The 15,083-nt window shown below is 42.5% G+C and overlaps 1 protein-coding gene across 4 annotated transcripts in view; it reads right to left on the bottom strand.

Annotated features, from left to right (window-relative positions):
* Window positions 1–15,083, bottom strand: part of LOC127585070 (voltage-dependent P/Q-type calcium channel subunit alpha-1A-like) — a 486,564-nt gene that overhangs the window by 48,935 nt on the left and 422,546 nt on the right. For all 4 annotated transcript variants that reach the window (XM_052042225.1, XM_052042224.1, XM_052042223.1 and 1 more), the window contains 3 exons: window positions 11,723–11,819; window positions 3,851–3,956; window positions 2,090–2,197 (listed from right to left, as the gene is read on the bottom strand). In XM_052042225.1, the coding sequence (XP_051898185.1) occupies window positions 2,090–2,197; window positions 3,851–3,956; window positions 11,723–11,819 (311 nt within the window). The remainder of the gene's footprint in view (window positions 1–2,089; window positions 2,198–3,850; window positions 3,957–11,722; window positions 11,820–15,083) is intronic.

Below are 15,083 nucleotides of genomic sequence, written 5' to 3' on the forward strand. Positions count from 1 at the left end.
CCACCTGAGTATCTCACTGACCTGGAAAGCCTGTAGGACCAGAATATGATGAGTTAAACCAGCATTTTGGAATTACGCAAACCAAGATCTGTGCCTGGTTGTAGGGTTTAAAGCAGGTGGATTCCTCAAATAATTAAACAGTAGGAAGATATAAAGTGATTAACAAAAATCAAAGGGGCAATATTACCATGGTTGTAAAGTGCTTAATAAAGTTCCAGAAAACCAATATAACTATGGCTGCAAAGTGATTAAGAGAAAATAAAAGAGGCATTGTCATCACTTACTGTGTCTGTTTTATTTATGGTTTACATGGAAAGGAAGCCTTTATGGTTAAGTTGAATTCTCTATAGTAGACAATCATATATTAATTGTGAGTAAAGTATCTCAGTAAAACTTTGATCCAGTATTGTTCTAACTTCACGAGGATGCATATAACCTGTTGTCCAAGGTAATAGGACAAATCAGTCCAAAATGTTTCATGCTGGGACCGTTCGATTACGACAAAAACAAGGCGAAGACTTCAAAGTGGAAGAACTGGAATGGGATGGCTATGATAAATCAGCTGTAAAGAGAAGCTAAAATCAGAGGGAGGGCTCTCGGAAAATGCTGAAACCACAACAAATGTCTGATGAGGAATCTGTAGTGAAGACACCAAAGTAGGAATCTTCCTTCAAACAGTGCAGATAAATTACAACGTGAAAAATGACAGGGGCAAAAAATTGCAATTGTTGGAAATCTGTAGGTCAGGCAGCATCCATAGAGAGAGAAACAGAGTTAACATTTCAGGTCGATGACCCTTCATCAGAACTGGAAAAGTAAGAAAACAAGCATGTTTTAAATTGCAGAAAGTAGGTGGAGAGAACAGAGAGTCTGCCTTTGATAGGGTGTAGACCAAAGTTGTCAAGGTAACCATTACTGCCAGAATTTGAAGTGATGGTGTTGAAGATAAGGCTGGGATCTAGTTCTAGTACAGTATTGCCATTTTTGGGTTTAAGTTTCCACCATCAGAGATGTATAGCTCCATTTTGTACCAGAGAAACACTGGTTTCACAGCATGAACAATTCACTGTTACTTAAACAAATGAGGAAATCCAGCTATCAAGAACCGACAATAACAAAGCAAACATGCAGGGCATAGCTTGTGGCCGCAGAGCTCTTTGCCTCTCAAAAGAGGAGCTGAAATTAGAAACTTTGGTGCATTGTGACGATTGAGCTAATGAAACAAAAACAAGCACAGTAGGCAGTGTATGTGAAGGCATTACATTACAAAGAGATTTTAGTTGACTGAGCAAATGGGCAAGGTTGTGGTAAATGGATTTCAATGCAGGTAAGTATAAGGTCTTTCACTTGGATCTCAAAATAGAACAGATAGAGTCTAAATGATGTAAAGCAAGAACAGTGGAGGTCCAAGGAGACTTGGGGGTCCAGGTACATTAAAATACCTTCTTTATATCTGGAGGTTTGCAGCACAAAGGGGTGGAAATAATATTTCAGTGATTCAAAGTCCAGGCTAGACCACACATGGAGCACTGGAAGCAGTTCCACGCAACACACCTACGGAAGGACGTATTGAACGAGCTGTGACACAGAATTACCAATGAGCCTGATTAAATTACAAGGTAAAATTGCACTAACTAGGGTTGTATTGATTGGAGTTCAGAAGTTAAGGACAGACTTCATTGAAGTTTTCAAGGGAACTAATTATGTGGATTGAGAAAAAACAATTTTCACTGGTTCTGGAGTCCATGGCTGGGCAGCAAGGTCTCAAATTTAGTGCCAATCTTTTCAGGAATGAAGTTAGGAAGTACATCTACATGCAGGAGATGATAGAAATTTGGAACTCTTTTCCAACAGGTATTTGATAACATGTCAATTGCTAATTCTAAATCCAAGACTGGTAGTTTTTTAAAACCAAGGTATTAAGGCACAGGGGGCAAAGGCAAATCTATGGAGTTGAACAGCAGAAGAGGCTGAATAACTCCTGTTCGAGCACAGTACTGACAATAAGGTGGCAGGAACCTGGCCTACTGGTTGCTTGAAAGATAGGGAGATGACAAAGGGAATGAATTTTAAAAAATGCGCTACTTACATTTATGAGGTGTAACCAGCAGATCAATTGTCTTCTGGGAGAGGTTTGGCCAAATGGACATCATCTCCTTCCTCAACTCGCGGTCCATTTGGTGCTTGTCAGCCCCTCCTAATAAAGAGGTAGTCAATATACGATTGATCAATACATTTAACGCTGATTAAGCCATCATGGCTGCAAGAAATGTCTCTATGGGCAACCACTGAGGAGCCAGATTTCCTCTACCACCATATTAAAATCTCATGTACCTAGCTCATGAGGTGCAATAACCACAGTTGATTTGGCACAGTCGCTATATCTTGCAGTGGCTTAGGTCAGACCTTGCAGCAGGATATTTTCCCCGGCCAGAAATAAAATGGACCTGTAGCTCCCGCATGCCTTAACATCTTTAGCTATTAAGGGGGAATGGGATGCAGATGAAGAGAAAACACTTCCGCTGGTTGGGAAGTCTAGGATTAGAGGGAGGATTCTAATGAGAGCCAGAGTTTCAGGAGTAAAGTTCAGAAATACCTCCACATACAGGGACATTTTGAACTCTATCACTAATGGGATTTGAAACTGAATCAACTGTAAATCTTAAATCTGAGATTCGTAGATTTCTAAGATATTAAGAGAAACAGAGCAGTAGGTTTTGTTACAGATCTAGCTTGATCTCATCAAATGGTAGAACAGACTCGAGGGATTAGATGGCCTTCTGATTTTCCTCTCAGAGACCACAAATTACTGAAGTGCAGTGATGAGAAAATAAGGCAGTTTTTCTTTGCTTAAAACAAGATCCCTGAATTAGTATTCAAGGAAGTCATGAGTTAAACTGAGGTTTGTATGCAGGGTAAAGGAGGACGAGATCTGTCTTCAAATGACACCACTTTTAGTTGCCGTCCGAAGTATCAGGAGGAAACACACAGAGCTCCGGTCAATGTCTCACCCAAGGCCATTTGCCACAAGAACATGGTCCCCCAGCGGTACACTGGACAGGCGGACTAGGCTCCTGACGTCAGGTGTCAACTGTTCAATTTGCTGACTCAAAGGTGAGAATACACTCTGGGACTAATTCACCAACCTGACCAAAAGATGCCCATGTGCACCCTCTAGACGTAACATCCAATGGGAGAAAGTTCCTTGCCTAGTGTGACCTATGTGTGCGTCCAGCAATGTGGTTGACTCTTGACTGAAATGGAGGAGTTCAAGGCCAACTAGGGACATGCATTAAATGAAGGCCCTCCCAGCAATGCTCACATCCTGTAAACAAAGAAAAGTAAATGATCGCCCCATGGTCCATTCAATAGTATAAGCTGGTGATCCTGGATAGAGTGGACATGGAGAGGATATTTCCATCAGTGGGAGAGCCTAGGATCTGAGGTCACAGCCTCAGAGTAAAGGGATGTCCCTTTAAAATTGAGATGTGGAGGAATTTCTTCAGCCAGAGGATGGTGAATTTGTGGAATCCGCTGCCACAGAGGGCTGTGGAGGCCAAGTCATTGGGTGTATTTAAGGTAGAGGTTGATAGGTTCTTGATTGGTAAGGGGGTTAAGGGTTACAGGGAGAAGGCAGGGGAATGGGGTTAAAAAAATCAGCCATGATTGTATGGTGGAACAGACTCGATGGGCCGAATTGCCTAATTCTGCTCCTATATCTTATGGTCTTATGATGCCACAGGGGTTGAATGTTCAGCAAATGCTTGGATGCCTTTGAATGAACTTTCCCTTTGTTTGTTGTGTCCTGTAGCAGGGGTGATCAGCAGGGACATCAGTGATACAGCCTTACCTTTAGCAATTTTGATGTCCAAGGCTGTTCTAATCAAAGCCATAAGCGTGGAGTTGAAATGCACGCTGTTGTCCTCGGCAACTGGCAAGTCCATTCGCAAGAGCCTCTGTGGAGAAGCAATCACACAACAGACCTAGCCCAAAGCACCATTAGCCGCCTGGTGCAAAGCAGAGCCAATCGAGGTTCCTTTCAATATTGTTTCAAACAATTCATTCCATTCGTATACAAAATTCAAGCACTTAGGACACAGTTGCAATCGAGCACAACGCACGCACGCACACAACCACATGTTCACACACACAGTTGTACACACGCACACACACACACACACACACACACACACACACACACACACACACACACACACACACACACACACACACACACACACACACACACACATAATCCGCGGGACAGAACACAATGCAATGGGCATTCCCAGATCCACTTGAGGTACTGACATCCTGTTAACAAACACAGAGGGATGCAGACACATGCAGCATGCACACAGGTACCCCCACAGAACAAGCAATGCAGTTACACTGGACACAGAAGCTTCTAAGGATAAGACGCTGGATTCCATTCGCAGCTATGCTAATGCTTAAAATCTGCTCTCCCAGTGCAATGGAGCGTCATTCAGAGATCATTAACAGCGGCATCCAGTAGTTCCTGTGTGAATTAGGGATGGTGCATTTGCTGCAATTGAAATAATGGAATGGTTTCAAAGATATTTTCTTCAGAAAAGTGTTATGCCAGTAATGGGAGAGAGAGAGAGAGAGAGAGTTAGAGAGAGAGAGATAATAGGGAGAGGAAGACAATGGCAAATAGAGGATGGAAAGAGGTTGAGACAAATGAGCGAGGGGTAAGAAGTGATAGAAATTGACTTGTGCTGAGTGAGGAATGGTGGAGTTCACATAAAGCACACTTGTTCCAAAGGGTGTTCCTCAAGGAAACACCAAGGGAAGTGAAGCCTTTATATTTTTGCATTTGCTGAAAATGCATTTTCATTGTACCCTGAAAACTGACATAAAGATCTTTGTTTTGATATCAGTGCTCCAATAAACAGTTAGAATTTCAAAGTTAGAGTGGGGAGCTACTGACGTATATTTGATAAAATATAGTGATAAAATAAATTTGAGAAGAACAACACACAAGAGTTTGGAAGGTACGAAGTTAAGATCAGCTGTAGCAGACTGTGTTGGATGTAAGGGTGCCTCTCAGAAACTCAAGGCCTGCTCATCCCAGTATTGCTAATCTTTGATTTGGAATCCCAAAAGGAGTCCTGCCTGAATTTTGCTCCCAGGAATGGTCAAACACACATCACCAGGGTGTTGACCCGAAGGTCACAGACTCCAATTGGTACACGCACTTTGCTGCTGCCAAACAATATTGGGTGGGTGCTCACCTATTGCAGCCTGTGATATGCAAGATCTGGAGTTCACTATGATGTCCCCAAGAATTTCCATGAATTACCAGGGAGTTCATATCCAACTGGGAGATTTCCCAAGTACGAAGCATAACACATCTCCCAGCAACTCCAATTCACTATCTTCTTGTATCACAGACTTTCAGTCTCTAAGAATATGTAACTGCATTGAGTCAGCTATTGAAAGACTAATCTTGTGCCTGTATTCAGCAGCTGCTCAGGCCCAAGGTGAAGTGATTAACAGCTCTGCAGAAATGCTGCGGCATCTCGTAGCAGCAAGGAGGGAGGGTACATCGAGCGGGCAGGGGTTACCCACATCATATCACGACTGCTACAACCACACTTAGAGTTATACAACTGATGGCAAAAAGGCCCATGTGGTTGTTAACACAGCAGCTCAAAACCGGCGTGCAAAATCGTCAACAGGCATAACAAATCATTCCTCCCAACAGCACAGACATTTTCTGGCACTCCTTGTAACCTCATTGTCTGGAAGAACATGAAATGTCAGAGAGGATGAAGGTCAGGAAAGTAAAGGAAAAGCCCATGGATAGAGGGGGAAACTTACAGATGGAGACACATGGGGAAATCAGAGGGTAAAGTTCAAAGGACAGATTCTTCAAAAAGTGTGTGACCCGTACTTCTCATCAGTCTTTGTGCGATCAAGAAATGAAGAGGCTGGCTCCATTTGTCAGAGTTGTCTGAGACTTTGGGAGTCGATTTTGAGAATGGGTTTTATAAAAGTGCCACCTTCCAAAAGGGAGCTTTCCTTTGGATGGAGAGTTTTGTCATCTAGCTGATTCCTGGAATGCCTAATGTTGGCATCATTTACTGCTGCTATTTTGTAATTCCGTTCTCACCCTTTGTGAAAGCTTTGAATTTTCAATCAGATATGTTTCCAGATTTAAAGGTGTTATTGGTGGACCAGTTAATTAATGAGGCGACATAGAGAGTTCTGTGTTCAATGATGGCATAGAAAGCCAAATGTTCAAGCTTGCTGATGCAACAGATAGCAGTGCCATAAGCAATTTAGATGGTATATAATATTAATGGTTTAAGCAGATAGACAATGTTGTGTCAAATGGCAATACAGGCATCAATGTTGGACAGAGTAGTTTTCAAATGAAAGATTGACTAAGTGGAGACGCATTTAGGGATCCAGATACTTAGGTCATTAAGATCTCATGGACAGCTACCAAAGATGATCATAAAAGCTAAAGGAACAATGCAGGCCTTTACATCTGGAGTACAAGAAGCAGAGGTTATGCTCCAGTTATACAAAGCCCTGGTTAGACTGCACCTGGAGTACTGGGAACAGTCCTGAGCACCACATCTTTGGAATGATTGACTACCCTTGCATGGACAGTGGTGCAGATTCACAAAGATGATAAGAGGTCCAAGGGTTAAATTATGAGGAGAAATTATACAAACTAGAGTTTCATTGCTTGGAATTTAGAAGTTAAGTGGGGAATTTATTAAGGGGAACTGATGGGAACAGTTAGAGAGTAAATACTTCTGTATATACTGGGAACAGGACCTAAAGATTGGAACCAGGTCTTCTGAGAGTGAAGACTGGGAATGTTCCTATCTACAGAGGCTGGGAGATATTTGGAACTCTCTTCCACAAATGGTAATTAATATTGGATTGCTGATTTTCAAACTGATATTGATAGATTTGTATTAATCAGAGATGGGAAAGGAAATTGGAAAAGGCAGGTAGATGAAGTTAGATCATATAACAGCTAAGATTTTTACTGAATAAAAGAACAGGCTTCAGGGGCTGTTCCTGTTCATTTTATTCATACTAGTTGAATGTGATTTTATGAAATTACAGGGGAATATTTCTTAGAGTAATTAGTCATTGTTTATATCATTCGACAACAACAGCTTTCATTAGAATAGCAGCAAAAATGTCCCCAGTTTCTTCACAGGAGCATCATCAAACAAAACACTGACGCTGAACCACATAAGGAGATAATAGGGCAGGTAGGCAGGAGCTTGGTCAAAAAGGGAGGTTTTAAGACATCTTAATGAAGGGGACAAGAGGCAGAGAGATTTAGGGAGGGAATTCCAGAGGTTTGAGCTTGGCAGCTGGAGGTACGGCCATCAACGGTGGAGCAATTACATTTGGGAATGATCTCGGGTGTCCAGCACTGGAGGAACGCAGAGGGTTAGGGCGCTGGAGCAGAACACAGAGACAGGGAGGGGCAGGGAAGGATGAGGCTGTTGAAACAGTTTAAGGTACCAACTGAATTGCTTACTTTTCAGGGTTTGCCAGGGGTCAACAGCTGAGGAACAGTAGAAGTGGGTGGGTAGCATTCAGTAGTGAGTGGGGAGGGGTATATACGGACCATCCAAGGCAGAAGAGTGTAGGAGGGGAGGGTGGGCGATTTTCATGGGGGAGGGTACAAGATCAGCCACCACTGCTCATTAACCAATTACTGATTTAAATCATCTCCTTGAGAGGGGCATCAGACAAAGGATGGGGTAAGAATCTCTCGGCAAGTGAGCAGTAATTAGTGGTGTGAACCCAGGCTGTTCTAGTACTCTGCTCTTTAAACCAACAGTTTTCTGAGTCATACACCCTGCCCCATATCAACCTATTAGCTAACACACTGTACAAAAAACTTAATCCGGTATTATAGAAATAAAAGGTGTAAAGAGACCTCCAAACTGATATGAACTCCATGATAATTATCCTTGATATTTGTTTGTGTCTAAAACTTGTTGCCTTTCCCTGTGAATAAAGCAAACCAAGGGGAATCTTTTGGTAAGTGGGTTACTCTGTGCAGTTCTCCTTCAGTTAGCATGGGCAAAATGGGTGAATGGCCCCTCTTTTGTGAGGTAAATTTCTTTCATCTCCTACAGACAGCAGGGATGAAGGACGAGACTGAGAACAGGGGAGCAACAGGTGAGGGACAGAGATCAGAAGAACTGGGCAGCAAGAAACCCTGTGGCACTACAGGACGATCACTGCCATAAACAGAACACCTTTATTTTCGCTAGCCCGGTTCCAATAAGACACTATGCATTAGGTCTAAAGGGCTTCCTTCACTACCAATCCCTGCTGTTCAAAAACTGGGCATTTGTCTTGCCTTAAGGATAAAATAAATATTGAACTTTGAGAAGGAAGAAGAAACAGAAAAGAAAGATTATCCATGGGCTGGAAAAGAGAGGGAAATCATGAATTAATGTGCACTTTAAGTGGAGAATTCATGCCTTGGTTAGGTGCATTGGTTTGCCAACATTGGAACTTTTAATGAGGTTTTCTGCTCTCATTTAATTATTGGATAATATAAATTCCAGCATCTCAGTGAACACTGTTCATAATGTTTGCAATTGAAATATAAGTGAAATTGATTTTAGCATTAAATATGCCATGATATGGACAACTTTAGGGCAAGTAAATTGACGCCATCTACCACGGATTGCCTCATTGTTTTACACATGACCTGCCTTTCAATGTTGGCACATCTTTACACCGCAACATGCAGGATGAAGAGAACGCATTCATGATTAACTAGGTGGGTGACGTGGAGGGAATAAAAGGGACCAATACAGGTTAGAACTGCATTGACAGAAAGAAAATAGGTAATAGCTGGAAAAGTTAGTAACAGCTAAACGTTCAGAGGTGAGCTTGAAGAGTACTTGTTGCTTTCCTTCAGCCTAAATACCTGAAGAGAAATTGAACTGCCCTCTCTGAAACACACAACGAAAGTCATGCAACCCACAGGAAGGGGAGTGTGCTTTTTGTTAAACAACCTTATTTATTCAAATGTATTTTTTGTTAAATATTGTTGGATCCATTAAATAAATGGTATTTCCCCTCCTTCCCAATTGAGATTTTGCAAAGCTAAAGAGGACAGGATTTAAACCGTTTTTTTTAATATTCAGAATGTGAATTAAGGTGGTGTGGGGACGCCTTATAAATGCAGCTATTTCTGTCTAATGTTCAGATCTCACAGCCTCTCTGGGTCTCTTCAAATCTCTAGGAGATCAACAACTGTGTTGAACATGGGAACTCCACACCCGGACATCTGTAGTGGACCTGCAACACATTCTGAATGAATGTGGCAGCAGAGAAGATTATTCAAAGATGGTAATGTATACTTGAGCAGTTCTGCACCTGTTTGAGCAGGATCCTCATTGGAGGATCACTTTTTGTCAACTTTTGATTTAAAGATTGGAATTGGTTTAAGGGAACGATGTTAACTCAAGGTCCAGTGAGAAAATGCACAGTCCACCATGATACTGAGATCAGGGTCTATCCTTTTTATTTGCTGAGCACGGTTGGAATGGGGGTTAGATCAATGAATAATGGAAAAAGCTATGATTTTTGCCTTTGATTTCCATTGTGACCAATATTGGGCCATGCATGTCAACTCAAGGCAGGATCCGTGTCAGGTCTGATGACCATTGCCATCTCATCAGCCAAGTAATGTCTAGGCTGATGTCCAATGGCCAGTCAATTGGCATGATTAGGGTAACAGGCTGATGGGATCACCATGATCTTCAGGTTCCCCCCCAAGCCGTGAACCATCCTAACTTGGAAGTATGTTGCTGGGGCTCCCTTCACAACAGCACTGTGGGGGCACCCTCACTACATGGATTGCAGCACTTCAAGAAGTTGGCCCACCACCACCTTCTCAAGGGCAATTAGGGATGGGCAATAAATGCTGGCACTGCCAGCAATGCCCAAAAACAGAGAATGCATTTTGAAAATATCTGTGGAAGCTGTAAGAATTAGTGCTTTCAACGGAGACTCGGAAAAAAGTGGGCGGAGGGGATGAAGCACCCACATCCCCTTAATTGTTGCAAAATTCAGGATGCTTTATCTCGAGTAAATCCAACCCGAGGAGATTATGAAAAGAGTGCCTCGTGGGTACAGGAGTTTAACATGTTCTAAGGGTATAGTAGCCCAGTTGTTATGTTACTGGACCTGCATCCAGAGTTCTGGATCACCGAGTTCAAATCCCGCCACAACAGCTGGGGTATTTAACTTCAAATAATTAAACTGTCTCAGTTACAGTAAATGTGACACTGCCAGGTTGTCATAATTACCCATCTGGTTCATTAATGTCCTTGAGGGAAGGAGATTTGCTGGCGCTCCCTGGTCTGGCCCATAGATGACCCCAGCCCCAGCAACATGGTTGATCCTTGATCTCTTTAGTTCAGGGGGAATTAGGAGTGAACAATAAATGCTGGCATTGCCAGTTAGATCCACATCCCATGAATGAAAAGGCCTCTGTTTAAATCAAGCTCAGTGAGAGCAGTATAAACTGAAGTCCCAAAATGGATCATCAATTCCCCGAAGGATTTGGTTCCCCTCCACCTTAACCTCTCACAAGGTGATCCAAAAAGACTGACACTGTCTCAGCAGACATTGACAGATTGTTTGTCAGTACTCCTAGCAAGTCAGTGGGCCAACAAAAACTGATTGGGAGGGAGGAAGAGATGGGCAAGTATTAAAGTAACGTGGGTTCGGGGAAGAACACAAGACAGTTTGCTTTTGTGAGACTCAGCGAGCTCTTACTTCCAGGCTCACTAAGACCCACATTTATAAATTCTTAACGGCAAAGGACGGGGTTTATTTAGCTCAATATCACACACTCAGGGTCAAGTTGTTTCAATCAATCAATTGTTGGGTCAAAATACTATATGGGTGTGGACAGGGGTTTAACTTAACTGTGCTGGTGAAGTAAATTAGCTGAATGAAACTGGGTTAAATTTAGGTAATGGTTCCATCAACTTTATAGGTAGATCATGTTTATTAGTAACCCCCTCTGACTCCTCCCACTTCATTTGGACTGCACGAACCCTGACCCTAACAGTTCAAAGGTCACAGAGCTTCTCCGACACACTGAACACTAAGGACACATTTCTACCTTATAAGCAACTTGCGTTGGGCATTTCTTCCCCAGGCCTAAAGGCGGAGACATGTGCCTCAACATCTCATACATATCAGTGTAACTGATGCGGCCGCTGTGCAGCAGAAATGAGGCAATAAAGAAGATGCATCCGTGACGAACGGAAAGGATAAAAAAACGGAAGGAAACAAACAAAAAAAAACAAAAAAAATTACAAGGTTATTCTTTACGGGTCTGTCAATCACAGAAATTCACCCACTTCCTATGCAATGTCTAACTATTGCATAGACGCACAGAAAGATAAATCTTTGATGAGAAGCCTGTTGTGAGGAGATGCAGTCTTTGTCAATGCAGTTTCTGTCCCCACAGCACTAATGAACACTACTAAACCCAAGATGCCAAGTGGTTTTGGTTCAAACAAGCAGCAATGGCTGAGGCTGAGGTAAGTATGTGCATTTTCCATGCTGGATTGTCTAGCTGACTGCATTTTCCTGTACATTCTACTCCGAGAAATGCAAAACAAGAAGGAAGCACACTCATTCATTGATGCCGAGGTTGGTAGCTTAGTGGAAATCAAACCTTGCAGGCCACCCTATGAGGACATTTCTTGCCTAAGCCCAGAGGGGGTGAGATTACACGCAATAAACTGTACATATCCTTATAATGAATGCGGCCGCTGGAAAAAGAATACAATCAGTTAGTGAAAACAAGGCTGTGAGGTTAAAACAGAGAAGAACTTTCACAAATTAACATACAGCAGCTTAAGGTAAAAACATCATCATAAAGCACAGCATGTCAGAGAATCCGATTGGCTGGTTTGTAGCTGTTCAGCAGTCACATCAACCAGTACTTAAAGTCCACCTTACAAAGGTGCCGTACTCTGTCAATGGCAAGAACATCAATCCAAACTCTTCATCAGTCCAGTTTTCCTCTGATGTGGAGGAGTTAGTTTTTGGAGGTTCTCATTAGCAGCAAAAGCTACCACCAGAATTAAAGTCTTAACCCATCCCTGATTCCTAGGGATGGGATAAGGTACCCAAACCAAGCATCTGCACAGAGGTAGAATTGAACCTGATTGTAATGTGACTTGCAATTAATCTACAACAAGGCAAGATTTATTTAACATTACCTACAAACCCATGATTTCAACGGTCAATGGCAACAGGTATCCAGGAACATCACCACCTACAGCTTCCCCTCACCAATCTTCCCAACTTGGAAATACATCGTTGTTTTCCTTTGTAAATGGGTATAGATCCTGGAAACTCTGTCCCTTACTGCACCCTGGGAGTACCTTCACCACATAGTGATTCAAGACACTGTACTACCTCCTTCTCATGGGTATCAAATGCTGGCTTTACTAGCAATGCCTCCACCTTGAGAATGAATTAATAAAAACCTGATCTAAGGGCCTTTCACAAAAATTATTTCAAAATGCAAAGTGCTTGCTTCATTTCAATCTGCTTTGGAAATTGGGCTTGGTAGGGTGTTGAGATTGGTTCAAAGAGAATGTCTCTGTTGTAGAGCCGCTGAACTGCACAACACCATGAAGCAAACACAAAATGAAGATGAATTTCTGTGGACAGCTGAATTTGAATAATATGTTAAAACATATTATTCTTACGTTTGAAGAAAGTGATAGCCGATAGGATTTAATTTTCAAACGTTTCTTTAGAATCATACTTAAACTACAATGTTTGTTCTGCTTACCACACCGCAGGGAGGGCTGCACTAACATGAGAGTGGTTTCAGAGGAGGCAGTCAGGACTTGAGAAGCTTAATTATGAGGAAACATTGGCTCAAGGTAATTCTCATCAGAATAACGGTGGCTGAGAGGAGATTTAATCAAGAGGCATAAAAGTATGAGGAACCCAGACAGAATAAACAGGAAGGACCTATGAGGCTTGGTCAGTTATGTTCCACAGATTAAAGGTCGATGGATAAGAGAGCTGAGGACTTGTTTTTTCACTGTGCTGCGGGTCTGGAATTTATTGTCAGAGAGGGTATAGAGGCAGAAACCATTAACATAGTTGAAAAGTACCAGGAGGTCCAATTGATGTGCTGGAATCGACAATCCAACAGCTAGCAAATAGTCCCAATAGTTGTCATTTAGCTGGATGGACATAATGGGCTGAAGGGCCTCCCTCTGTGCATGAGCATCCCTCTGTGAAGATTCAAGTAGATTACAAGTACAGCTTATGGTATCATCACGCTTAATGGCAGCGATCCACAAGTGACAGGGCAAACAGCAGCTACAGGTGTCCATCACTCAACCGGAATTCAACCAGGATATTGCCTTCAACAGACTCGGGGAAGAATAACTTTTGGAATAAAAATACTAACAAACCAGCCAATCAGTTGTTTAAAGTTGCAGAGGATGGTAAAGGTTTCAGTTGCCTATTTCACCTTTGACAAACCACTGTTTTATTTTAGTCTGTGTGGCTTGTAGAGTTAGTAAAAGCTGTATAACAAGACTGATTACCCAATGAATCAGGTTAGTTTTACTTACAGAGGGTGAGGAAGGCATTAGGAGTGAGAAGGTGGGCAGAATACTTGGGGGAATCCAATAATATTTCTATCATTAACATGTAGGGGTTTCACCTGAACTCCCACGAGGCAAATGCCACCCCTATCCACTGGTCTGGACGTGAACCATTATGGAACTCCTGCCCAAGTAATGAGAAACTGAGTGACCAAATGTGCAACTCTATAAATTCGTTGGACAGAGAACAAAGAGAAAATTATTTCCCCTGCAAAAATTTGGGATGTTATCAGTCCAGCTCCATCTCACTCAACAGCTGCTTGTCCTCATTACATGCCAACTACAGGAGGAGCCTGGTCAATGCTCCCATCATGTTGCTGTTCTGACAGAAGGAGATTAGGGATCGGGTATTTTGGTCAAAGACGACTGTAGATACATATAGACTGTATGGATGAAGGGCTTTTCTCACTCTGATCTTCTGGTTCTGTTGAATGTGCTTTTTACATCATTGAACAACAGCTTCCATTGAAGAAGCTCCTTCAGTGAGGTATCCTTAGCTTTTTCACAGGAATCTTATCAAACAAAATTTGTCCCTGAGCTATATAAGGAGACGATAGGACAGGTGCCCTAAAGCTTGGGCAAAAAGGTAAATTTTAAGAAGCATCTTGAAGCAGGAGGGAGAGTTGGAGAGGATTGAGAAGGAAATTCCAGAGACTAGGGCCGTGACAGGTGAAGGCAGAGTTGGCAGTGGTAGAGTGATTACATTTGGGAGAGGCTAGAGTTACAGGAGTGCCAAGATCTTAGAGAGTTGGAGGGGTGAAAGAGATCATAGAGATATGGAGGGGGTGAGATTTATAAACAAGGACAAGAATTGTGCTCCTTAACAGGGACCAGCATAGGTCAGTGAGCACAGCAATGACGGAACGATGCATGGGAAGCAGAGTAATGGAGAATGTCCTGTTCACAAAGTGTAGAATAAGCCAGGCCATCCGGGGTGCAATGGAATGGTTAAGCTTGCATATTCCTTCTGGGATGAGAGGGTTGTTCTATCAAGAAAGCTAAAGAGTTTGGGTCTGTATTCCTTGACATTCAGAAAAATGAGGGGTGACATTACTCAAACTTATAGGATCCTAGGGAGCTTGGCAGGGTGGATGTTGAGATGTTTTCATTGGTGGGACAGTCTTCGACAAGAGGCCGTAGTTCCAAGAAAAGAGGCTGGTCATTTAAAGCTGAGATGCACAGAAATTTCATCTCTTAGAGGGTTGTGAATCTCTGGAATTCCCCAGCCCCAGAGGATGGTGGAAGCCAGACCTTTAGAAGGTGAAAATTGATAAACATTTGAAGGGCAGAGGAACTGAGGGCTATGGGGAACTGGCACAGAAGAGGAGCTGAGGCCAGCGTAGATCAACCATGATACTGAATGGCGGAGGGGCTGAATGGCCTACTCCTGCTCCTATT

Source organism: Pristis pectinata, chromosome 31 (assembly GCF_009764475.1).
Source record: "Pristis pectinata isolate sPriPec2 chromosome 31, sPriPec2.1.pri, whole genome shotgun sequence".
NCBI classification, from domain to species: Eukaryota; Metazoa; Chordata; class Chondrichthyes; order Rhinopristiformes; family Pristidae; genus Pristis; species Pristis pectinata.